General features: G+C 37.5%; 2 protein-coding genes across 3 annotated transcripts in view; one reads left to right on the top strand and one right to left on the bottom strand.

The window, feature by feature from the left end:
• The first annotated feature begins 11,728 nt into the window (after window positions 1–11,728).
• On the top strand, window positions 11,729–13,008 carry LOC103973847 (pathogenesis-related protein 1C). 2 transcript variants are annotated; one of them, XM_009388512.3, is made up of 2 exons: window positions 11,729–12,041; window positions 12,309–13,008. In XM_009388512.3, the coding sequence occupies exon 2, from the start codon at window positions 12,326–12,328 to the stop codon at window positions 12,863–12,865; it is 540 nt and encodes a 179-aa protein (XP_009386787.1). In that variant the 5' UTR covers window positions 11,729–12,041; window positions 12,309–12,325; the 3' UTR covers window positions 12,866–13,008. The 2 variants fall into 2 exon arrangements, with proteins under 2 accessions (XP_009386787.1, XP_009386786.1); XM_009388511.3 differs by having other exon boundaries at window positions 12,306–13,008.
• Window positions 13,009–13,099: 91 nt separating this feature from the next.
• LOC135585972 (calcium-transporting ATPase 5, plasma membrane-type-like) overlaps window positions 13,100–27,694 on the bottom strand; it is a 28,253-nt gene continuing 13,658 nt past the window's right edge. The window contains exons 16-29 of the mRNA XM_065085736.1: window positions 27,408–27,516; window positions 27,172–27,341; window positions 19,527–19,586; window positions 18,926–19,090; window positions 16,742–16,858; window positions 16,542–16,640; window positions 16,313–16,450; window positions 15,889–15,989; window positions 14,703–14,748; window positions 14,492–14,626; window positions 14,149–14,256; window positions 13,950–14,041; window positions 13,710–13,807; window positions 13,100–13,623 (exon numbers count right to left, since the gene is read on the bottom strand). Coding sequence (XP_064941808.1) covers window positions 13,711–13,807; window positions 13,950–14,041; window positions 14,149–14,256; window positions 14,492–14,626; window positions 14,703–14,748; window positions 15,889–15,989; window positions 16,313–16,450; window positions 16,542–16,640; window positions 16,742–16,858; window positions 18,926–19,090; window positions 19,527–19,586; window positions 27,172–27,341; window positions 27,408–27,516 — 1,437 coding nt within the window. The 3' untranslated portion in view covers window positions 13,100–13,623; window position 13,710. The remainder of the gene's footprint in view (window positions 13,624–13,709; window positions 13,808–13,949; window positions 14,042–14,148; window positions 14,257–14,491; window positions 14,627–14,702; window positions 14,749–15,888; window positions 15,990–16,312; window positions 16,451–16,541; window positions 16,641–16,741; window positions 16,859–18,925; window positions 19,091–19,526; window positions 19,587–27,171; window positions 27,342–27,407; window positions 27,517–27,694) is intronic.

Genomic DNA, 27,694 nt, shown 5'->3' with positions numbered 1-27,694 from the left:
GATACTTCCTAACAATAGATTTTTCTTTGATTTCATTAAAAAATTCTCAATATAAACTATTCATCTTTTATATGCAAGCTGCTACACTTGAAAATCTACACTATAGAATTCCAATCGCATAGCATAGTTTGTTTGATCTTGCTACTATATTTTTTCTATCTAAATCTCTATGAATTTTTTATGACAACCTTAATACTTCCTAACAGCAGATTTTTCTTTGGTTTTATCAAAAAATTCTTAATATAAACTACTGATCTTTTACGTCCAAACTACTACACTTTAGACATAAAAATCTGCTACAGTACCTTTCCGTGATCCTCAATTCTTTCGAACCTTCCACCACCCATGCCATTAACCCATCAATAGAAAAAAAAAAAAAAAGGATATCTCTAATCCACAAGTATATGCTATAGCTTCCCAAGATCCAATTGATGCCAAATTTGAAGCATGGGAATCTTGGATTGAATCATGGCTTGAATCGTGCTTGGAGGACAAATTACGCACTTTGTTTGCATAATTCAGAATTGGACAACCGTCAAATCCAACCAAATCTCAGCGAGGATAGAGTTTAGAGAGACCTCCAGAGAAGGAGGGATAGCCCTCGGACATGCTTTAGCCATACATGAGGGTGGACTTCTTGCGATGGGAAGAAGACCTAGCGGGGTGGATTTCATACACCGAATGTTACTTTCACTACTACCGAACGTTAGATGATGCTATGGTGGAAATTACTGTCATCTACCTTGAAGGGGATGCTATTCAATGATACAATTGGCTAGAATACAATCATGGGGCTCCAATGTGGAATCAATTTAAGAACACATTGCTGAATCGTTTCGGACCTACGGAGTATGAAAATATCGATGGCCAACTCGTAAAGATTCGACAAACCTCTACAATTCAAGAGTACCAAACCAGGTTTAAGAAGTTATTCTATTTTGCTCTGATTAGACTGACCATCAATTATTAGGAATACTTATCAAAGGACTCAAGCCAGAGATAAAAGGGAAGGTTAAGGCGCGGTAGCCCCATACCATGATAGGTACGATTTCTTTCGCCCAAATATAAGAAGAACGACTCAACCAAGATGCTCGGAGGATAAGAACATCTCCTAGGCCCATGGCATATAAACCTCCTTCTGCTCCTAGCCATTCTTAGCTGCCAAAAAAATTGACAAGAGAAGAACTACGTAACCGATTAGCAAAAGGTCTTTGTTGGCATTGCGACGAGCCATGGAACCGTGATTATCGCTATAAAAGAGGCCGCCTCCTACTGATTGAATCTCTTGAAGACATAGAAAAGGAGGTCTAGGAGTATGAGGAAGAGGTCACAGATGAAGAACAATAGTCGGTTGACATTACAATGCATGCCCTTGCCGGTTATGCAAACCCGCAAATGATGAAAGTGGGAGGAATTCTGAATCAACAACCAATCATAGTTCTTATTGACACCGGGAGCACTAATAAATTTATAAACAATAAGGTTTCTGTTCGAATGGCCTTACCTATCGAGAATTGTAGCAGGTATGACATTAAGGTCGTCGACGGATGAATTTTGAAGTGTGATCATAGGTGCCCGTGAGTGAAACTATTGCTGTAGGACTAAGAGATAATTGTAGATTTCTTCCTCCTCCCTCTTGATGATTATGAGGCCATGCTCAGCATTGAATGGCTAACAATATTAAGTGATATTTCCTAAAATTTTATGAAACTAATTATGAAATTTTACAATAAGGGGAAATAGGTGATACTGCACGGGAAACGTAGGGGCGACATAATGACGATTTGCATACAACGAATGGAGAAGGTTTTGTACAAAGCATATAGTGGCTTTTTAGTACAACTTGAGCAGTAAACTAAGGGAGAGCCAACAAAATTTGAAGATCCAAACCTACTTCCTTTGCTTGTTGAATTTTCAGATATATTTGACGAACCGTACAACCTACCTCCTACCCGTCGGCATGATCATTGTATACTGATTCTTTCGGGCAAACCTCTAGCAAATACTTGGACATATTGGTATTCACATCTCCAGAAGGATGAAATAGAAAGAATTATAAAAGAGATGCTCAAAACAGGAGTTATTCAGCCAAGTTGTAGCCCCTATTCTTCACCGGTGCTCCTCGTACAAAAGAAGGACGGAACATGGTGAATATGCATTGATTACCAAGCTCTCAACAGCATAACCGTCAAGGACAAATACCCTATTCTAATAGTAGATGAATTGCTTGATGAATTAAAGAGAGCACGAATCTTCACAAAGCTAGACCTTCGATCCGGGTATCATCAAATATGAGTGTACGAAGAAGAGATACCGAAAACTGCATTTCGAACACACAACGGCCACTACGAATTTTTGGTAATGCCCTTTGGTCTCACCAATATTCCCTCCATCTTCCAAAGCCTTATGAATGATATTTTCCGGAATTATCTTCATAAGTTTGTACTGGTTTTCTTCGACGATATCCTTATTTACAGCCCTTCTCTTAAAAGTCATTTTTAGCACTTGCGACTTGTTTTGACAATTTTATGAGAACATATTCTTTTTGTCAAAAAATCAAAGTACAACTTTTTTTAATAGAAGATGGAATATCTAGGGTATATCATATCAAAGGAAAGTGTGACAGTGGACCCCTCTAAAATTGAAGCAATGCAAAACTGGCCGACCCCGAGGAATATAAAATCGCTACGTGACTTTCTCGGTTTAATGGGATACTTGTTGAATCTCGTATTTTGATGATGAAACTACTTGATATATATTTATGATTTAATCTGCGTTTTGAGTGACGCAGGGTGCTTCGATCAGGATGAGACAATTAAAGCAGGAACATCATGTTGTGCCGGAGGAACATGTCAGAAGATTGGACGTCGGGCCGGTGGATCGGTCGACGTATCGACAGAAGGCTTCGGGTCGTGGACTCGGGCATCGGGCCAAGAAGAGCGGGTATTGTGCCAAGGATATCGGAGTTGCGGAGTCAACTGGCCGATTGGGCAATAGGCTGCAGGAAAGGACGATGCGCCGAAGAATCGGACGAAGCGTCGAGGGACCAATGACATGCCGGACAACTTGGTTAATTGCTTAGGATTAATTGTCTCGATCGAAGTTTTTGTTTTACATGTGCAGGATTAACTACGATGAAAGTAAGACATGCAGCAGGAGTTGCGCCGGAGTCATGACAATGATCACGTTGGGAGTTCGAGAGCTCGACGGAAGTTCGGACAATCGTCGGAGGTTCTGCGGGAACAAATCCGAGAAGTCCAGAAGCTTGCCAAAGGAGCTCGTTGGAACTTGCCAAGTGGATCGTCGCAGTCCAGGAGTTTGCCGGAAGTCCGCAGGAGCATCACCGAGGGTTCATCGGATGATCGACGGAAGTTCGCCGGAAACTCGCCGGAAGAAGCAAGTGACGCACCGAAGCAAGCTGCAGAATATATCTTAGGAAATAATCGTAGTTAGCACTTTGATTAAGTTAGAAATGGGAGATGATCCCATTAGCTTAATCCTGGGGGAATTGGGCCCCTGAAGAACTCAAATTGGGTCGAATGGTTCAACCCATTCGGACCCAGGTTGCTGTGAGAGGTGCAACCGCCCAGGCAGGGAGGTAGCACCGCCCAGGCTATGTCTCCGAGCGAGATTGGGCGGTGCAACCGCCCCAGCCAAGAAGTGCAACCGCCCAGGGCTCAGTCTCCGAGCGAGACTAGGTGGTGCAACCTCCTTTGTCAGGAGGTAGCACCGCCAGAGCTCAAGTTTCGAGCTCTGCCAGGCGGTGCAACCTCTCCAGTCAGGCGGTGCAACCGCCTGAGCTCAGTCTTCGAGCTCTGGCAAAGAGGTGCAACCACCCCTGATAGAGGTAGCACCGCCCAGAGGCTCAGTCTTCGAGCTCTGCCAGGCGGTGCAACCACCCCAGTCAGGAGGTGCAACCGCCTGATCCTGGAATTCCGGGATTTGATCGTTTTGAGCTCCAAATTTGAACTGGGTTGGGGCCTATAAATACCCCACCCATTCAGCACTGAAAAGATACAGCACTACATCGAATTCTTGATCTTTTCTGTGAATCTAAGAGCTCAAATTTGTGTAAAGTCCAAAAGTTCTCCTCTTTCTGTTCTTCAAGTCTTGAGTTGTAAAGAGAGGAGAGAAAGGTTCTGTAAGGGTTGTCTCCTGAGCCCGTCAAAAGGAGTGAAACTGTAAAAGGGCAGTTGGCCTTCGCCTATTGAAGAAAAGCCTCTAGTTGACGTCGGTGACCTCATCGGTGGAGGAAGCCAAAAGTGGAGTAGGTCAAGACTGACCGAACCACTCTAAATCTCTGGTTTGCTTTTATTTTGAGCACTTTATCATTACTGCAAACCTCCTACATAGCTACTGCTCTCTGCGCTTTTACGAACAAGTTTCTAAGTTCTGATCTTTCCGAATCTGCATTCAGACGTAAATCGGTGTTTTCGTACGATCTTTACATTGCAGTTTACATTTACGTTTTGATTCTATTTATAACTGCAAACTGTCTTCTGCACTTTTACGAACGAGTTTCTTTGCAGTTTACGTTTACGTTTTGATTCCATTTATAACCGCAAACTGCGCTTAGACGCAATTTGCGCCTAGACGCAAACTGCGCTTAGACGCAAACTGCGCTTAGACACAATCTGAGCTTAGACGCAAACTGCGCTTAGATGCAAACTGCGCTTAGGCGCAATCTGCATTTAGATGCAAACTGCATTTAGACGCAAACTGCATTTAGACGCAAACTGCGTAAACTGCGCTTAGACGCAAACTGTGTTTAGACGTAAACTGCACTTAATCATAAGTAATCTTAGAATTGGCTTTTGCATCAAAATAGTTTTTATCGAACGAACGCAGCTTTCGATTTTAATCCCTGAAAGATTTCCGCTGCACTAATTCACCCCCCCCCCCCCCCCCCCTCTTAGTGCTCTCGATCCTAACACTACTACCGTAAGTTCATGAAAAACTATGGAACCCTTACTTTCTTGCTGAATAAAGATGCTTTCCAATGGTCAGATAAAGCCACCACTGCCTTCAACGAACTTAAAGTCGTGATGATGACAACGCTCGTACTAGCGCTACCCAACTTCGGTAAGACTTTTGTTATTGAAGTCAATGCCTCCGGAGTCAGAATTGGTGTTGTACTAATGCAAGATAGCCGCCCCCTCGCTTATACTAGTAAGGTATTATCTCCCTCCCATCTCAAGATAACTATTTATGATAAGGAGATGTTCACGATTGTGCATGTGGTGGCCAAGTGGAGACCGTGCTTGATCGGGCGACGCTTTCAAATCAAGGTCGACCATAAAAGCCTAAAATATTTCTTAGAGCAGAAGATATCTTTCCCAAGTAGCAAAAATGGGTAACAAAGCTTCTTGGATATGATTATGAAATAACTTACAAAAAGGGGAAAGAGAATATTGTTATAGATGTGCTTTCGCGGCTACCCGAGCAAGCTGAATTTTCTGTCGTTTAACTTCCGACCAACGACTTCCTTGAGGATATTAAAAGGGAATGATAGGAAGATCTGGAGACTAGTAAGATCATAAAAAAATTAGAGGAAGCACTAAGCACCGTGGCTCATTATAGTTGAGACTCAAAAGAATTGTGCTATAAGGGACATATTGTGCTTATGCCAAATTTTACTTGCATCTTCACGAGTAGATTTTGGACAGAGTTATTCCTAATGTAGGGCACTAAATTAAAAAGGAGTATGGTGTATCACCCACAAACCGACGACCAGATGAAAGTGGTGAATAGATACTTGGAGACATATCTCAGATGCTTCACCAATAACTGGCCAAAAGAGTAGATAGTGGCTTTCCTAGGCCGAATGGTGGTATAATACAACTTATCAGTCATCCATAAAATGTACTCCCTATGAGGCTTTGTATGGCCGACCTCCCCCTATGATCCTAAAATATGTGTTGGGCACCACTAAAGTGGAACAAGTAGACATAGAACTACAAGACCGAGACAAAATGCTGAAGTTGCTAAAAGATAATCTTACTGTAGCTCAAGCAAGGATGAAATAACAATATGATCAACATAAAGGCAAAAGAGAATTTTTAGTAGGAGATTGGGTCTTCCTATAGCTCCAACCATATAAGCAAACATCAATCCAGACCAGAGCATCTATAAAACTTTCACCTCGGATCTATGGACCCTACCAAATTTTGGAGCATATTAGAGCTATAGCATATAAATTGGACTTACCCACCAGCTCTCGAATCCAGCCAATCTTCTATATGTCATGTTTAAAGCTCAAGCTGGGATAAAATGAGACAGCACAAAGCCATCTACCAAATATGACTACCCAAGGAGAACTCCAGACCCAACCGAGTGCCATTATTGATCGACGGATTGTCATGACTCGATGATGATGATATTGAAGTGCTAATACAATGGACGAACTTACTAGCAAAAGGTGCCACTTGGGAGAACTATGATGATTTGAAGATCAAATTCTCAAAATTCATGAATCGTCAATCTCGAGAACAAGGCTGATTTGAAGAGGGCGGGTCTGTTAGGACTCTAACTAGGAGAGTCCTAATTAAGAGGGATATTCATGTAAAACCTACCTAACCGACCCCCATTAAAGAGGTGAAGAGGTCGGCTAGGGTTAGGAGGTTGTTTCTTAGATAAGCATTAGAAGTTGTAAAGGAATATGAGTCTTGAATAGGAGTCCTATTAGGAGTTGGGGTTTAGAAGCTCTATAAATAGTCATGTATTCATCCTCTTTTCTTTAGCAATAGATAAATCTTTTATGCAGCCTTTGAGTAGCAACTTGGAGGAAGGAACCCCTATAGAGTTTTAAGTAGGCCGATCCCCTAAATAGATTAACCCCAAGCTTAGAATCTGCAAGGGTTCTAACACAATTTTAAGTTGTGCAAGTTTGCAAATTTAGCTTCCTTTTTGAGATATTCAAGTTTGCAAGTTTTGCTTCTTGAGATAGGCAAGATAACACATTTTCTTCTCTTGAGATTGTAAGCTAGTAATTCTTTGTGATGTTCAAGATAGCAAGTTTCCTCTTCTTTTTTGAGAAATGCAAGCTAGCAAGTTTTTGCTCCCTTTGCAAAGTGTAGGCTAGCAAAATTTTATCACTTTAAAATATGCAAGCAAGGTAGCAACAATTTTGAGTTTTGCAAGTTTGTAAATTTAGCATATTTGCTTTTCTTTACGATGTTCAAACTAGCAAGTTTTTGAAAAAGAATGTGAGATAGTAAATGATCTTGATTCATAAAAAAAATCTCATGTTATAATTCCAAGAATTCACAAGAAAAATCATGATTCATTTAAATAATTCTCCTTTTTAGTAATTAGCAAAAAGAAACATAGGAGTTCTAAAACAAGATCTTGATTCATAGAAAAATCTCATGTATCAAATATCGAGAAATCAATATCATGATTTGGATAAAAAATAAATCTCAATCCATAAAATTTTCTTGTAGGAAATGCCAATTCATCATCATTATCACTTTGGGCATGATACCAAATCAATAAATTTTCAAATCAATATTATTTGGATATACATGATACCAAAACATAGTTTCAAGTCTTCAAGATATAACATGCACAATTTCAAACCATTATCAAAGTCATAGTTTGTTTGCATGAGTCTCTTCTTTAGTAAATGGTAAGAAGGAACCATTAAAGATAGAAAATATTCTAATTCTCATAAAAGATAGCTCAAGTAGAGAAATCAAAAGAAAGTTCATGATTTGGTTAGAAAATTTTCATTCAAATTCAATTTATCAACTCCAAACTTATCATCAAAATCACTTTTCTTAATTCAAGAGATAACATAAAATAGATTCATCACTAAGAATCACTTGTTAAAAAAATTGAAAAACTTTAGAGATATTTTCAAGAAATATGCATTCTCCCCTTTTTGTTTCAATTTAAGTGATTTAATTTTATACAAGCATGCCTTTATCTTTTATGCCAAACAAAAATATGTATCATCATTTAAAACCGAAAAGGAAACTTTCATTATGACAAAAGCCATAAATCATAAAAATCATCATGCATAATTTTGAAATATAAGCTCATTAACAATGATTTCAAATCATCATTACTTTAAATTATTATTACATCATTAAATCATCATGATTTCATTGAACATAAGGTATTTTCAATCAAAATCATTTTTGACATAAAGTAAAATGATTTACAAATTCAAATCATCATAACTTAAATTTATAAAATGATCATTTTCAATTAAAATGAATAAGTGAATCTAACTCATCATACTTATAGGAGTTAATATGCCATTGTCATGCTCAATTTTTTATTTTTCAAAATCGGTAGAAAGATAAGCATGATCCCAATTTTTTTAACAATTTATATATAATATTTAAACCTAATTTAAAACCAACTTATGAAATGCATCAAGTAATTTTAAAATAAAGTAAAGGGTTTTTGGTTACCTCGTCATTGAAAGTCATTAAGGCATAGTTCGCCACCTTGTCTTTGTTAGTTTGCTTCTCATCTTCGGATAAGCTCGATTTGTCCCAAACCACCTTGAATACTTACTTCTTCTTTGGTAGCTTATTTATTAGTTTATTTTTATTTTTTAATTCTTGTTTTAAAATTTTTTTATTCTTTATTGTTAAGAGTTCAAAGTCATCATCACTTAAGCTTTCGCTTAAGTAGTCTTCATTTATTCTAAGTGTCAAATCCTTCCTATTCTTTGGAAGGTTGTTCTCAAATTCATTATGTTCATCATGTGCCTTACATGTCATTTTATATGTCATCAATGAACCAATAAGTTTTTTTAGAGAAAAATTATTTAAGTTCTTTACCTCTTGTATTGCGGTTATTTTTAGATCCAAACTCTTTGGAAGGGATCTTAATATATTATTAACAAGTTCAAAATTTGAAAAACATTTGTAAAGAGCTTTCAAACTATTGACAACATCTATAAAATGAGCATACATGTCAATAATATTTTGATAAAAATGATGTCAGTTCTAAAAATCTTCATTTTGATAAAAACAATATCAAAATGCTTAACTTTGAAAATGTATGGAAGCGTAGTGAAAGTAAAAAAATTAGTTTACAATGAAAGTAAAGAGCTTAAAGTATATGCAAACTGAGTTTTATAATGGTTCAATTATCATAACCTATATCCACTCCCGATTTCTCTTCCATCGGGGCTACCAGTATCCACTAATGATCTTTTCTTGTAAAGAGCTTTTTCCTTTTCATAAGTTTAAGAGACAACCCTTACAAGCCTCGCACCTCTTCTTAGATGATTGCAAAACTAAAGAGAGAGGAGGAGGAGGACTCTTTGCATTTTTACAACACTTTTACACCCCAACACTTAAAGATTTTTTTTCACACTTTGATTGCCCTTTCATGCAGAAAAGGATGGGGTATTTTCCAATGGCTTCAAAATTGAAGCTAAAAAGTATCTCATCCCGGGTTTCTAAGGTACTGGCGGTACCACCGCTTGTGTTAGGTGGTACCATTGCCTACAGCACTAACACTAGGTGGTACCATCGCCCAATCTGACGGTATTACTGCCTGACAAAGCCTCGAAGATTGGGCTCTAGCGGTGCCACCACTTGACAAGGCAGTACCACCGCTTGACAGTAATAATTACCGACAGTATCACCACCTAGGCTTCTTGGAGACTGATCCCTTGGTGGTTCCATCGCCCCAATCTAGTGGTGCCACCACCAGACAGGGTTCAACAACCTAGTTGGGCCTTGAATCCAGCTCAAACCAATCCAATTACGGGCCCAATTGGCCCTTAACAGGTTCAATTGGATGTCCTCCTAAACCTAAGCTTAATTATGTGCTAACTATAAGTTTTAAGGCATACACTAAACAAAACAAGTCTAGTAAGTCTAGGTTTTTTTCGGCGAGTTTCCGGTGGATTTCCAACGATCTCTCTGCAATCTTCCAGCGAACTCCCGACAAGCTCTTAAACTTTATGATGATCTTCTTGGCGAGTTTCGATGAGCTTTTTGGCTAATTTTGACAGCACTTTCAACGAACATCTGGACTCCCGATGAACTCTCGAACTCCCAACGAATTCTTAATCTTGACTCTGGTACTTCGTTTTGCTTTATGTCTTGATCGCTATCATAGTTAATCCTACACACTTTTCTCAATATATAGATTGGATCAAACAATTTATCAATTGATTTCATCATCAAAATCCGAAATTCAATAATGTATCCTACCAAATTGTTGCCACTCCTTTCAACTTATATGCAACAAGCTTGACTTACTTGTAATCAGGAACATCCATCACCTCAAAGAAGTTCTCTACTTCATAACTCTAGTAAAAAAAAAGCTTCAATATTGAGGTGGCCAGTAGATAGCATATTTTGTTTAGGTGATGCTTGGTGTCTTTTGTATCTTTCACTGTTATCTTTTGAGTCATCATCGTATGCTGTTGGTTGTTGTGGACGGATAGTATCACAATGATATAAGTGTCGAGGTTGAGCCGCACTTGCATCTCTTCTTTGGTTGGTTCTATAATAGTCCACAATTCTTTCTTCTTCATCTGACACATCTTCATAGGCTAGTTGCTTATGTTAGATTATTAGCCTATGTCGATGATTAGGCTAGCCATAAGCATCAACTCCAACATGATTGATCCTACCATTATCATAAAATCTATTAGCGTTTAAACCTAAATTAGCAAACATATCATGAATCTCTCGAAGTTCCTAGGTCATCGTCACTTCTTGTGCTTTTAACATTGCCTATAAGGTTGGCACCCCCCATCATTATTGTTCGGGTTATTATAATTGCCTCCCTATCATTGTACAAATTAAGTTTTTAATACATAAGATCCTAGCGAGTATAGAATATACCTTTTAATTTTCTAACCATAAACCTATTATTCTAACACTAAAAGCAAGCCTCCGATACAAACTGATGTACAATGGAAATAAAAAAAAAAATTACTATCAGAAAGGATTCTAGTAAACGGACTTGATGAAGAAAATTAACTCCTTACGGTCGAGAAACCTTCACAATACTTGAAGATATTATTATTTTTTATTATTTTATAAATTTAGATGAGGTTTTTATTTATACTAATTATAGGCCTTCAAAATTAGCTATCTAACAATGTGAGACTATTGAAAGAAATATAAAATATAAAAATTAACAATGTGGGATAAATAAAAATAATAAGTGGGTAACTTGAAAATAGTTTCTTCTTATTATTTCGTATTAGATATTGTAATGGAACTAGATTTTGTAGCTACTTGGGACTCTTTTTGGAACTGGATATTTGAAATTATAAATGTTAATAAAATTGAAGTTTTTTGTTTTTAATTGAATCTCTACATGTAGACGAATTGCAGGAGTTCAAACTCTTGTAGATCAAGCATCATATTCCTTAGGGGAAACTTATCACCAATTACTTGTTGTGGGCTGCCTTTAACTGTTGATGCATGGTTCATGTATGCAGTAACATGCCACGAGAAATATACCATTTGGAAAACTGTACACTTGTGTTCTTTTCTAAAGCCATCCAATGCAATCTGTCATATTCTTTCCACATCTGCATCGAGTCTTGTGATCACAAAGCAAATTATCCATTCCTACACCTTTTTTGTCTTTTCGTCTAATGGATGGATATCCGCCTCACACATTGTGTCGTCTTCTCTACTTTAACTGCAATTATGTGCAAATATTTTATATGGGATCATCCAGCTATGTTGATAACAATAGGTTTTGCCTGTAGGCATTTCTAGCCACAGGCAATCAAATATGAGGGCTCTCATCTTATCTTACTCCCTGCTTCATCCTCAAACAATCAGAGAGAGCAGTTCTTTGAGAGCCACCGTACGTGTTTCTCGTGCGGTGCCTCAACTCTAACTCTACAGCAATCACAGCCGTGCATCGCCGGTCCTCCCGGAGAAAAAGGCCAAGTCAACCTCAAATGCATGTAACACAAGCCAAAACCACGTGCAACTCTCCCTCTACATCAAGCAATCTCTCCAGTGGAATTCAACCCTATGATGAGCAGACCATTCAGAACAAGTAATCCCCAATCTGTTGCTTAATTCAAAGATCAACAGGTGCGCCTCTCTCATCAAAATCCCTGAAACCGAGGATCCAATGTATAGTATATATGAAGTATTAGTTCCGCTGTCTTGCTTGCATCATTCATGAATCAAACATTCCATGAGAATTAAGCAAACCAACTCCAAAATCTAAGCCGTCCCTCACGGAAGGCGTAAGACCGAAGACTAAAGCTGATAACCATATGTTCATGTGCATATATATATATGCGCTTGTGGATGAGGCTTTCTCATTCCTCTTCTCTTTACGTTCATAACCAGCAGCCGAAGAAGAGATCGATATGGCCTCCTTCTCATCCTTCGTCCTGCTTCAACTCCTCATCGGCGCAGCGACGCTTTGCGTTGCCTCCGCTCGGAACGCGACCACCGAGGGTGCTGTCGTTAAGTCGAGCCGCGTTAGCCCGGCGGCCGCGGTGGCGGAGTTCGTGGCGGCGCACAACGCGGCGAGGCGGGAGGTGGGCGTGCCGCCGCTGACTTGGGACGCGAAGCTGGTGAGGTTCGCCAAGGCGTACGCCAACCAGCGGCGGAAAGACTGCGAGCTGGTGCACTCCCCAGGGTACGCCTACGGGGAGAACATCTTCTGGGGGCAGGGGCGGCGGTGGGCGATACCGGACGCGGTGGGCAAGTGGGTGGAGGAGAAGCAGTGGTATCATCACGACACCAACTCCTGCTCCGGCCCCGAGTGTACCCACTACACCCAGATCGTGTGGCGCACCACGCAGCGCCTCGGCTGCGCCAAGATCATTTGCAACAGCGGCGACACCTTCATCGTCTGCGAGTACGACCCGCCCGGAAACTACGTCGGAGCCCGGCCATACTGAACAGCCCAACACTTGCTCCTCTACGTACTAGTACCACTACTGTTGTTATTATCATTATAATTCGAGACTGTCGATGATTGTACATATAGCGTATAGCCCTCCACAAAGTTTTATGTATGCAATTTACGATAATATAATAAATAATTTATAATAGAATCTATGTTGGCATTTTAGAATTCCAATTAACGATTGTGGACATGTACAGATCGAAAATATGTTTAAATTACATCATTAACTAAGCACATCTTCATCATACATACATAATACACGTCCTACAACATGCAAAGAAACTCCAAACCCCCCATCTTCACACATAATACGCGTCAAACTTGAGGTCAACGATTTGTTCGAGTGAGGAGCCTGTAATAATCTGCCTGCATAATTATCCATCCACTCAACGTACCAAATAAAAACCAATTAAAACTTGAAGTTTAGTAGCCAAGAACCTCTGCCTCGGTGGGTGGTGGCCTTTGATAATTTACTGCACTAGAAAGGACTAGGCTATGATATGAATTGTTTCTTGGGTGAAAACAGAAGACGATATTTCTTGAGAAACAAGACATTATTTTCCATAGGAATTAGCACTTGCTGTGGCCGCCCGCCATCACGGCCACAATCGAGTAGACAGACTACGATTTCACTTGAATCCATCATCCATACATCCAGTTGGCAATCGATGTACGGTGGCAAGACATCCGGGAGGCAGCAGTGTCCGTCTGTTTCACCAACCCCGCTTCTCCTTGCCTTGTTTGCTGCATCTGCAACATGAGAAACCATCACAAATAGGTAAAAGCTGTTGCCGGCATGCAGCTAATATTCTTTTAGGAGAACCAGAAACTGTCACCTCAGCGTGAGCTTCTCCTGCAAAAAATTCTTGCAAGGTACACCCCAAGAGGAATCTCAGGAACCGGGATGAGCTTTCCAAGGACTGCCAAAGGCCAACTGAAAAAAAGAAGAAAAAAAAAGCATCGGAAGAAGCCAAACCCATTCTTATTTCCGGATAGATCAACAAGTACTAATCGAATGGCGAGCAACATGGCAAAATCCAGATTGACTTAGTTTATGAAGGAGCGTCACACAGTACCTTACAAGAGCGATCGCTACCGAGACCAGCCACAGCTTCGGATCGAGCCTGACAGTCGATGTGAACTTCCCAAGGAACTCGACAATAAGAACCTGCATCAAGGAGCAGTGCAGTGCAGTGCAGTTGGCAAACGATAAGCAGTACCGGAAGGTTCGCTTCCAGTCCCTTGATACAGAGAGTCCACTACAAGTCTTCTTACCTGAAGGAGGAAGGTGGTTCCTATTATCACCATAAAGAAAGGGCTCTTGGTCACCCCTCGGAGTATATTTATCTCATCCGGTTTGCGGGCATTGAATTCATTGAATATCTGTTGCATGTCATTCAGAATACAACGGACGAGAGCATAATCTGAATCAGAATTCGTTTGAGAAATAAAAGCAGTAGATTATAGTTTATAAGTTAATCTTAGAAAAAAAAATTAATAACCAAATAATAATACAAATATCTCAAAGAAGGCGATAACGAATAGTCTTAAGCAGCACCAAAGCTGACATCAGTTGCTCATAAATGTTGTTTCAGCTTGTAAGCTAAAACATACTTACTTGGCAGAACACAAATGTATTGAAAACAAAGGTATTCTTCACTTTTTCAGCATGTTCCAAAGTTTCATGCTTCAAGTGCAGTATACTCCTTCCACCAAAGTTGAAAATGAGCAAGATTGCCACTTGATATAAAGCCTGCAGCTCACAAGAAAGGTGTGTGGAGAAGATGGGGTAAGGAAGGTGAAAAGAACAATGTTGTTATAAGACATACCTGTACGAACAAATTTCTCCACATAATATTTGTAATCAGAGGTTCCCTACGAATAATGACAAAGCAAAAGATATATCATTTAAAATAACTCTACTTACACAAAAAAAAAAAAGGAATGGTGCAATAACGATTCACATGATGGACTATAAAACAGGATAACAAAAATTTCCAGATGCCAATGCAAATTAACAAACATTAGCCGGTGATATTTCAACTAATTAATTGTCATCTAGAAAACAAATGTCATCACCATTGGAGTCCTTTAGAGCCAAGAGGGTGCAGCGTGCTTCCATCACCACCTTAATTTGGTTGTTTATAAAGGGGTAAGAAATCGATATGGACAAACTAGAGGTGAGGACATGAAATCCTCAAGAATTGGTTAGACCATGAAAGAGAAAAAATGATTGTTCATATCCCCTAGATACTTTGGTGACCACAGGCCAAGGAATCTCCATATACTCTCATGTTTACTAGTAGAGAAAAAAAAAATCACAATTAAGAGGTCTGGATTTGTCTTTTCAAATTATTGATCTACGATGTGGAATGTGAAGAAAAGGCTATGTCATTCATCCAATACCATCCATATGTGGACTAAAACCAACAAAAGGAAATTGCAGATTCCTTTTCAGGGACAATCAGTGGGCAGGTAGCTATGTTAATCACAAAAGGCTTGCTTGACAACTTGGGCGGGTAGCTAAGTCAAAAAGTTAATCACTTACTCAAATTAATAATGCCAAGAACAGTGAACATATTGACAGACCAATAATGATCACAAAAAGATTCAAAACATGGGGTGCTTGCATCGGTTCCAACATTTGCAAAGAATCGGAAGAACAAAGATTGTGTTATGAATAAGGCAGAATAGCAAAAGTAACTTCAAGGTAGCTGTTGATGATTGGTGTATTGGTGTTCACAGACCAACCCAGATGATTCTTGATGCATCATTGACTATATTATGTGCATTACATTCTAAAATCATTTTCGTGTATTTCCATTCAGTTTTCACTTGAAATGGAAAGCACATAAGCAACAACAAATTCTGACATCCAGGAGAAATGTTTAGATAAAGAACACTGCAATGTTTAATGACACTAATCATGAATAACTAAAGACGAAAGCGTTTTAATAGCCTGTAACAAGTACATTGACACTGCAAAAATGCTAATAAAGCAAGATTGATTCTGACCTGCGGCCAACAGGAGATCTTTTCATAAGTTTGTCAGTGGGTGGTTCCGTTGCTAGTGCTAATGCTCCAAGAGTGTCCATAATTAGGTTGACCCAGAGAAGCTGTTGGACACCAGAATGGGTTAAAAATTTTGGGCATTTGAAAAGAACCAACGGGTTTCCTTTGCCATAATAATAGTTTCTCATAATCAAAGAGACTAAAGAAGCCATTAGCAAGACCGCATAACAACCTGAATTGCTCATTGTGGTTATTTCATTCCTCTAAAAGCAAAGATCAGTTTACATATAGAATTTGATTTCCTTTGATCATGTTAAAGAAGAATGATTGGGTAATCATAAGCATTTGTAGCTGGCAAGTATTAAGTTAGTGTTGGCCTTACATAATCCTAAAGTTAGAAAACTAGGAAAGGAAATTTGTAATTAACCTGAACGGCATTTAGAGGCACGTCTCCAGATGAAACTGCAGCCACCACATTTATAACAAGTGCTGCAACATTGACAGTTAGCTGGAATTGAATAAACTTCTGAATGTTTGCATATACAGAACGGCCCCACCGGACAACCTAAAAAAAATAATATATATGGACTTCAACATACTGAACCAAAAATCCAAAATTAATCACAAAAAATGATGTCTCAAGAATTCAGGCTAACCTTTACAACAGATGCAAAGTTGTCATCTAATATTATGATGTCTGAGCTCTCTTTTGCAACTTCTGTCCCCTGAATACCCATTGAAAGGCCTATATCTGCCTAAAGAAGAAAATGAAAAGCTTGTATGATATATCTACATGGTAATTTTATATTTAACATATAGGGTGTTAGAAAAAGTAATCTGCAAGCAGATCTCACACCTCATGTAGTGCTGGAGCATCATTAGTGCCATCCCCAGTAACTGCAACCACATGTCCTTTTTTCCGTAATGCTTGGACAAGTAGAAGTTTGTCATTTGGTGAGGATCTTCCCATTACCTGCAAATAACTTACAGAATTGAACATACAGATTTGAATATAATCACCAGAAATCCGGAATAACTAAATGTGCATTAATCTGGAGATAAGAAGGTTGACCTGTATGAAGTAAGCATGTCAGCAGAAAATACATAGATTGCACAAGCAAAACGTATCTATACTATATCGTGTTTCCTTCCATTTGAGATAGGAAATGCAAAAATGATACTTTAATAATCTTCAGATATGGACAATATTGCTATTGTCACAGATAACAATGAGTTACATATGTGCAATTAGATATGGAGAGGATAGGATCATAATCCACACGATTTATGTCTATACAATGACATGCAAAGATCTTGGTGACAAAAGACTGACAAATGCAAAAGCAGAATTTATTCTAAGGTCCATAACATGTTAGTTATCATCTATCTGTAAACTGACCGTCCTCAAATGCACACAGCGCATAATCTTGCTTTTTTAAATTTGTATTTTTAATGGTGGATAGAAATGTCTGAAATGATAACATTTCTATGTTTTTAAGGTTTCACGAGGTTTTTAACACCAATCCAATACTGATTTTGGTAACCTATCAAACTGACACGATAGTGATATCCTGGGTGCTGTATCAATATATATTATATACCACTCATTATCATTAAATAAAATAATAAAAAACCTTTTTGATTTTTAAAACCTTGTATGTGTAAATAATAAAGTATTAATACTGGATGGTATGCTAAAGTCTAATTGGTATTTATAAGCTTGGTTTCACATTTCTATTTTCCTAGGCCATGCTTAGAAATTTCAAGCCAAAACCAAATCACTTAAACACCTCACATCTTTTTTAAGACATTCAGTGCAAGTAAGATTCACTAACGAGTATTTGGAAAAGAGTTCAAGAGACTAAATTGTTATCAAGCATCATGGAATTCTTGTAAAGGCGTAGCAGGTGAACAAAGTAATTGTATCTTAAAGCATAGTAGGCATTCTGATTGCGAAACAAAATACAGAGGGATATAGGTGGATAATATCAGGATCCTGAGATCTTTTCCAATTTCTTTCCAAACTAAAACATCAGAAAGCTTCAAAACATATGAATGGAAAATGGGAAATAACAGATCAAACAAAAGTAAATAAAAAGGATCACACTAATAAATTCTATAAGCACCACTTCTTAACATGTAATGTCATGTTCGGTTAACAAGGACACTAGCATTTTAATATAGTTTTTCATGTGTCTGTCTTGATGTCATATTTTGTCAACACTAGAAGTCTGATTATGAGCAATAGTCAGATCTTAAACTAATGACAGGAAATAATATTCAAATATTTCACCATCTATTTTATTTCCTAGCACCAGACTACATATATTACAGATTATATAACTATGCAGTGTAACACAAAACTATAGAAGACTGCAGATTGGATGTCATCCAACTTGATCACATAATTTACAATTTAGAAATTAAATTTGTTTACATTTTTCAAACTATATTTCTTGATATTTGCCAACTTTATCACCAATTAGAATGGATCTGATTGAGGGTTGATCATAAAGCTTTTACTGCATTATTTACTTACAAGGATCCAGTTGTGCAATATTCGTGATGAAAGAGTATAATAATGTTGTGTAATTAGAATGTTGTGTAATAATTGTGCAAAAATCAGCATAATTATAGACCAAGAAGTAGTTCAGCTAAAAGAAATTTAGAACAAGTTCCATAAATCCAAAATTTTCGTGATGAAAGAGTAAAGAGCAAGAGTTTTTTTTTTTAACTCAACTCTAAAGTTCTAGCCAAATTCAAACTATTAGACCTAAAGTAAAGTCTAAACCAAATTCAAATATTGGACGCAAAGCAATGCTATTAAAGAGTTAAAGCCTTTCTCAATCAAATTTTAAGAGGAGATTATGTCCTGACTATAAAAAGTCTAAGGAGTATGTTTATTGTCACTTATGAAGGTGCTTATCAATTGAAAAAATCAATGTCTTTTTTAGAAGATAACACTTGCAGGTTTTCTACATTTATAAGTCAGCATTTCAAACACATCAAACTACTTACTAAACTTAGTAATTAGACATACAGAAATTTTCTCCGCAATTGCTTCTCTTGCTGTTTCAGAAAGGGCACGGAATGCTCTGCCCTCTATAATGGTTGGCTCAGTAAGATCTTCACTGGTATCAAGTATTCCACACTCCAAAGCGATGGCCTTAGCTGTCTGAATATTATCACCGGTGACCATGCGTACCTAGTAATCAAGAGATAATGGGAATAGCATCAAAAGCTGATAATGATACAAATTATAAATGCAAATCAAGAAAACCAGTAAGATCTATAATCTCCAAATTTGAGGAGTGCAATTGTTAAAAAGGTTAGATAAGTAGACTTCAATTCACGAATGGTGCATGTGACATAAAAGATCCAAACTATTTGGAATTGGTTATATGGGCTCACCATTGAGATCTTAGTAGAGGAATATCCCTATTATAACCAAAATGAAATGATTTATTAAGACTAGCCATATGTCCACTTTTCCAAATTGACAGGTGGGCACAACCAATTAAGTACTGGAACAAAAGTATGATGAATTATTCTTCTACAAAAAGTGTGATAAAAGATCCCAACCAGAAATTTCTAGAATATGTATTGTATATACAATTTATGCATCATATTGGAAGGGATACCTTGACACCGGCAGTAGTGCATAACTTTACAGCATCTTTTACGCCTGGACGGCAAGGATCCTACATGCCCAAAAATATTGTTAAGCAAATTTGTAGAAAAATATAAAAAAGAGATCAGCAATATAGAGCAACCAAATCAGTGCAGAGAGAACCTGGAATAACAAATTCTGGTGTTCCATTTAAAGAATAATAAAAATTAATTATAAACAAGGAACAATGTGCTATTTCAGATTAGATCCAGGCCCAGTACTTTTTAACCTTTTGTCACGAACGGTTGTCGCGCACCCGCAATAACTTCGTTCAATGAACCATTCGTCGCTTTTGCATACTTGTACAGATGCTTGCCAGCATGTTTTACCTTAGTTTTGTGTATTTTGCTTATAAAAATATAAGCTCGAACAGGTTGCAGCGCTACAGTGCGACTGCTTATTGCGCCGAGTAAAACTAACCCAAAATGGCTCCGTTTTTACGTGTCATGACCCTGTTTTCTGCAGACCACAGCTGTACACAAAACACCAGCCATTCCAGCACCTTGGAACCCCTGGGTGGCATCAAGGGGGATGGGGTTTCGAGATAATATCGGGCATTAAACACTCTTCACAAGTTCGCACGTTAACTTGATGGGAACTTGCCTTCGGGCCTGACACCCGGTGAGCAGTTGCCAACAAGACAAAGTGGAGCAGCGGAAGCCAGTGGGACTTTTGGAGTCATTGCCCATACCAAAATGTCGTGGGAGAGCATTTCCTTGAACTTTATATCAAGCTTGCCGACGGTAAGGGGACTCAGATCGATACTTGTGGTGGTTGATCGATTTTCAAAGTATGCAACATTTATTGTTGCACCCCTACAATATTCAGTAGAGGAGGCAGCCAAGTTGATGATGAAGAATATGGTGAAGTATTAGGGAGTCCCATACAATATCATCAGTGATCAAGACGCTCGGTTCCTAAGACGATTATGGACTGCGCTATTCAAATTGTTGGGGTCTAAGTTATACTTATTTACAAGCCTCCAACCCCAAATGGATGGCCAAACTGAAAGGATAAACTCGCTCATTGAGCAATATCTTTGGCACTACGTGAGTGCCAACCAACGAGATTAGGTAAAGCTATCAGATATAGCCTAATTCTCTTACAACTTGCAGCGGACCTCTGCATCCAATAAGAGTCCCTTCGAGATCATTATAGGACAACAACCATTGACTCCTCACACCTTGACTATCGATTATACTAGGAGTAGTCCATCAGCCTATCACTTTGCAAAAGAATGACACCGAAATACAGATATTGCATGGGCTTATTTGGAGAAGGCGACCAAAAAGATGAAAAAATGGGCAGACTTAGGAAGGCGACCATAGGAGTTCAAAGTTGGTGATTTGGTATTGGTAAAACTCCAACCAACATCACTCCAGTTCTTTAGGCACAAAGTGCATAAAGAATTGGCACACAAGTATGAAGGGCCCTTTCTAATTATCAGTAAGGTGGGCAACGTCTTCTATAAGTTACAGCTACTAGCATGGCTCATAATTCATAATGTTTTTCATGAGCAACTTGAAAGCCTATCACTCAGATCCACAAGATGCTTCCCGAAGTGTTCCAACTCGGCTACCCCCTACCAAAGCCTCCTATGAGAAGAGAGTTGAAACTATATCGAGAGCTTGATGGACAATGTAGTAGAGGAGATTGGACCACAATATATTGTCTAAATAGTCATTGACAATGAATCGAATTTCAAGAAGGTCGGTTTACAATTGATGAAAAAAAGAACAACATTGTTTTGGATTCCATGTGCAGCTCATTGCATGGATCTAATGCTGACGGATATTAGCGAGCTAAACGCAATCAGAAAGTGTGTAGCTCAAGCATAGTCAATTATAAAGTTTATATATAATCATCATTGGGTCCACTCTTTAATGCAAAAGTATGTACGACTTAGAGTTAGTCGATTTGCTACCAATTTCATTCCATTAAAGTCATTACAACAAAAGAGGTAGGACCTCAAAGCAATAGTCACCTCACAAGAATGGTATGATTCTAGGTATTTGAAATTGAGCGATGGAAAGAAGATAGAAAAGATTATTCTTTCTTCTAGATTTTGGGAGACCGTGATTGAAATCGTAAAAGGTGTTTAACCACTTTTTCTTGTCCTTCGTAAGGTCGATATAGACAAGCATCCACAGATGTCTTATCTTAAACACATGCTGATTATAGCAAGAGAAGAGGTCAAGAAAGCACTCAAAGATGATTTTAAGGCCAACCAATATATATAGATCATTGATTGTCGGACTAAAGTTTATATAGATCAAGATATCCTTAATGTAAGTAAATTCATATTCACTATAATTTAATTCATAATTTTTTATTGTATAAAAATTCCTACTAACAAAATTTTGTCTTACAGAATATTATCTAAACCTAACAATTTAATATTGATATACTCTTAAAATGCAAAATGATTTACTAACAGCACTAAGAAATATTATAAATCGACTCTTGTCAAAAATTGCTAATGCAATCAATGCTACGATGGAGGGCCAATTATTCCGAGATTCAATTGATTCATTCTCCGACGTTGTAGCTATATCATGTTGTTATAGTATAGATTTTGGTAATGAAAAGTTACACATTGATTATCAACTATATTTGATATTAATTATTTGTTATACTAAATGCTAATAAAATCTTATTTATATCTTTTTGCAGTCAAGTAATGAATATAATTTAGAGGGGACGCACCAAATTTAAAGGTTACCGTTCATGCACTTTCACAGACGATGGCATCTAGTGGTTGCAAACGTAATTGATCAACATTCGTATTGATTCATATGAAGGTCCACAACAGACTATCATATAGACGATTGAAGAAATTGGTATATGTCCACTATAACATACGGCTAAGGTTGCAATGTGCTAAGCTAGACAAGGAACCAGATAAATTAGAGATTGATCTCATCGACCTCCAATTCTATAACGAAGATTCAAAACCGATGTTAGAGTGGGTTGAAACCAAGGATTGAAATTCCGTATTGTACCAAAACTTCTAGAAATATATATGTATACATATGTATACATGTATACATGTATACATACATACATACATATATATATATATATATATATATATATATATATATATATATACAAGGTATGCAATACCGTACCGTACCAGTGTTTCGAGGTTGGCTCGTTACGGTACGGTGCCGGTGTACCGAACGGTACATCTTGGTGTACCGAATAATTTTATATATTTTCTTCATACTGTGGCATCACTGTAGCACTGTTACTATATAGTACTGTAGCACTGTAGCACTATTACAGTGTAGTACTGTAGCACTGTAGTGATACCAGACGGTCCGCGTACCGATATGCTGTCGGACCGGTACGTACCACCCGTACCGGGCAGTACCATTCGGTACTGCATACCATATATATATATATACATGTACATATATATACATACATATACATATATATATATACATATACATACATTTATATATATGTATATATATGTATATATGTATATATATGTATATATGTATATATATGTATATATATGTATATATACATATATACATATATATACATATATATACATATATACATATATATACATATATACATATATATACATATATACATATATATACATATATACATATATATACATATATACATATATATACATATATACATATATATATATATATATATATATATATATATATAAATATATATAAAAGAGGTAAACCATTCGCTATACCTCTCTTCTCCCCACATACGGCAATGTCACCTTGGCGACGTCGCGTTTCTTTTCGAGCGACATCGTAGAAAAAGAAAGAAAAAAATTGCAACGTCGTAGGAAAAAAAATTTCAATGAGGCGTTGCCTCTTCGCCCCGTGACGCCGATACTCTTCTCCCCGCACGTGGATGAGAAGTCACCACAAATGAGGAGAACGGCGTCGATCTCAAGTTCTCCTTTTTTTTTTCTTATTTCTTTCTTCCCCTTCTGCCTCTTCTTTCACCTTCTCTCTCTTTCTTCTCCCTCGGTCACCATCGATGATAATAGTCTCAATCGATACTATCGCTTGGTAGCAGGCGGTTCGTGTACTAGTCTGTTAACAGACCAGTACATACCACCCGGTACGAGCAGTATCATTTGGTATTACAAACCTTGGTTGAAGTAACGAGTAACCTCAACATTCTTCGCATTTTATCACTGAGGCAATAAAAGAAGAGGAAGTACATCCCCAATAGGAGGAAAATCTCCCTCGGTCAGAACGTGGTGGAAGGAGCCAAACAAGATCGAGTCAAATTATTCTAAAAACTAGAGACACCCAACCATCAAAGTCGTCCACCTAGTGTACAAAGGCGGGTAAAGGAGACAGCAATAGCAATAACTACACCGTTGGAAAGAATCGAGTCGGGCGATAAGACACCTTCACAATCACATTCAGTAACTTGCTCAATCTAGAGACATGGTAGCAATGTGGACACTAGGGAGTTGTTGGGTCCTATCTACATAATTTAGGGAGCAATATTTTACACATGCCACCCATGATTCAGATCATGGAACTTAATAAGGTATTGGTCAAGTTTATGCATGGAAGGAGAAGGGAAAGCTAGTGGATTATTTTGAGCAGATGTGATAGAGCCTACACTATGTAGACACAAAACGAAGCTCATCGTATTCACAACCATCGTATTATGGAGAATCTTACGGCCAATAGCAGTACGATGATAGTTGATCATACTTGCCTGAGGAGCTGCCTAGCATTCACTAATACATGCATAAGGAGCTACCTCGGAGACATATGATTCACGACAATTAACCTTCAACCATCATCATATTGATACACCAATGGCATACGGTATATCAATATAGTATGTTGTGGAATCAATTTCAAGATTGGGTCCGACAGACATATCATATTGATATATAGATACATAGGATCGAGGATCCCGATCCATCACCCATAGAGGCTCATCGTTCGTTTTGTTGGTAGAATTAGGTATATCTACATATGTGATTTCTTAATTTATTTGAATCTTAAAGTTTAAGTTGTATACAAAATAAACTAACAATTCAAATAATTTTTCTATAGATAATTTAATATTAACAAAAGGACGAATTGAAACAGACTGAAATTGTAAATCTTGCACAAAGCTACTCTTCAAAGCCCAAAAATGATATGTGGCACTGTTCTTAACTAATTTACATTAGTTTTACTAAAACTATACTAAATATATATTTATTTCTAACTTAAAAATCCCATCCTAACTATTTTTTTCTATTTTTCAAGTATTTTTGGAGGGTTTATGCATTTTTTAGGTATATCGCTCGATATCCCGTATCGTACCATACCGAGTAAAGCTCAGTACACCAGTATGGTACGATATTTAGAACCTTATTACAAACCCCTATCATCTGACATTCACAAGAGGACAAGCCCAATTCAACCGAAGATACCACATCATTGGTTCCATTTTGGTGCTCATCAGCTCATCTTCAGGATCTTTATCTAATTAGAATAGAGGTATGAGAAAATAGTGTACCACCCTGCCATAGTTGTGAGAATCTTTATGGTAGGCTGTGCCATTTGGCAAACGTGGTAGTAACTTCTATGAAAAAAGTGTGGATGGGCAGAAACATCCTCCTGGTAAACAAACCATCAGCCCGCTGAAACTGTCATAAGTAGTGCTCATCAAGACAACAATGCTAAAGAAAACATGACTTAGAACTCTTACTATGATAAGCTTTAAATTGGAACGCTTGACAGAAAGTGATAATTCTAACTGTCCTCAGGTAATAAAATTGCTTGTCACGTAATTATTGACCTACAACATTCCCAAGACAGTATTATATACCTCTACATAACTACCATCATCATTTTGACATGGATCTGCATGAACATTCATGGTTTTAAATTTGTAAATGCCATGACAATCCAATGCTAGGAACTTATGAGGCCAGTGTGTACCACAGCACTCGACCTACTAAGGAGATGGATCTGAACATGACAATGCCCATTAGCTGGTAAGGTATTTGTGCAGATTGGCATGGATATATATGTTGTCATTTAATATGAAGTTGAAAACAACAAAGTGTTGTAAAACCAGGGTGGATGAAAGATGCTTAGATCAAGAAGTCACACTGGTGCTGGCTTCTTCAATACGTCAAGCAATATACATAACAGCAAATCATTCTTAATGGACACCAGTGCCCAATGTTCTATTTTAACTTCAATATCAGGAAAAGAGAAACTTATCTCATCCTTCTCTAATTTATTTTGGCAGAATATTGACTAAAATACATACCATGAGATGTGATCTATAGACAGAAAATAGTTGACCAAGAAATAAACTACCTACTTGGTCAATTAAGACTTTTTCAAAAACAAATTATGCAACAATTTCAGTTGAGTGTTAAATTTATCTTTCTCTCATCCCTAGGTTTTAATTGACACTGCTGTGCTCCCTGTATATTTATGTCTTGTATATTTTAACTGGTCTCCACAGAAGTCAATGACAATTCAATTGCTATTTCATGCTCAAAATATAAATCCCAACAGAAAAATTAATTCAGGAAGCTACACATAGCAAGGGACTGGACATGGTCGATAGGAAATTGAGCAAAGTAGGCAACAAAAATGATATATAATAAGCATTAATATTTTTATTCGAAACAGTTCCATGATAATATACCAAGTCTTTTTTACAATCTATATGCCATGGATTTGCTTTGAAAAAGAACCATATATTAAAATCTCTAGGGAATGATGGTTAGTCTTACTGCATTTTATTATATTTATTTTGGTTTTTTTTTAAACATCTATAAGTGTGCATTTTACCAACAGTCCCGGGTATTGTATCAATGCCTTTAATGAGTTTAAATATTCAACTTTCTTGTCCTATTGCTTTTCCTTTAACATATAATTAAACATGGCTTTTATGATGTAATGTGCAGCAGCTCTGTTAGAAAGCTTCATCTCCTTCTTGACATTCTGTCAATTTGTACATTAGAGGCCAAAAGAGATACTTTTAACTCTGGATGTTGTTGCAAACAAGAATTGAAGTTTGACTGTATGGGTTGATACAGCTTATTTATACCAGTCTGATGGCCAACCAATACATTAACCAGATAATGTCTCACCTTCTCCTTTTCTTCCTTGTCCTCCTCCTTGCTCATGTGTTGTAAGCCTCCTCCTCCCCTTTCTTTCTTACTCTCTGCATGGCTTACACCATATCGGTGTGGCTATAGAACATTATCGATTCTAGACCATGATTTTAGTTCATGTTGTTCGGTACAGGCATTATACGGGTCCTATTGCTGACCAGTATTAGTCTTGGACCAAAATTTAATCCATGTTTGGAAGTTGGAACTACTTGATAATGGACAACTAGTTACCAGAAAAATAATTAATGGACTGCCAAGGGTTAAATTTATTTATTTTTTCTACTATAAAATGTTATGACAAGGAAGGACTCAACAATCAAAACCATAGTTCTAATGTATAAGATCAATCACTAACTAAATTATAAAGATTAGAGCAAGACATGACTAAAAACCATACACATTAATAATTAAGGGAAGAAACTTAAGCAATCGTCCATGAAAATATCAAATTTATTTCTGAAAAACAAACCTTTATTCCCACTATAGCGAGTAGAACAAGTTCATCCTCAGGCAACTCCCACTTGTCCCTTTTGTCCTCATGTGGAATTTTATCTAGATCATATAATCTGTATGCAAATGCAACACAACGTAGGCTAAGTGCTGCCATGTCTTCAATTGAATTTTTAAACTCATTCACCTGAAAGAACTTGATATGTTAGAAACATAATTGATAGTAAGGTCAATGAAATAAAAGGAGCTTTTCCTTGTCTGAAGTCATTGGACGAATAGAACCATCGGCATCAAACCAGCTCGTACAAGCAGCTAAGATTAGTTCTGCAGCCCCTTTCCAGTGCACATGAATCTTGGAATCTGCCTACAATTATAAAGAAAGAGAAAAAAGCATACAAGGAAATAGAATCAACAAATTCAAGCACATAGGATTAGATGAATCTGAAAATTTAAATAATATGAAAACCATATATAAGGACAATCTGCAAAGAAACCAAATGGAAGAACAGTTGCTATAAAAAAAGTGCTTAAAATAAATATTA

The sequence above is a fragment of the Musa acuminata genome, chromosome BXJ1-10 (genome assembly GCF_036884655.1).
Source record: "Musa acuminata AAA Group cultivar baxijiao chromosome BXJ1-10, Cavendish_Baxijiao_AAA, whole genome shotgun sequence".
Classification (NCBI taxonomy): domain Eukaryota; kingdom Viridiplantae; phylum Streptophyta; class Magnoliopsida; order Zingiberales; family Musaceae; genus Musa; species Musa acuminata.
This window is presented reverse-complemented; position numbering and strand designations above follow the sequence as displayed.

Excerpts from the sequence above, each read along its gene's own strand:
- LOC103973847 (XM_009388512.3), top strand. The coding sequence starts at position 12,326 with ATGGCCTCCTTCTCATCCTTCGTCCTGCTTCAACTCCTCATCGGCGCA.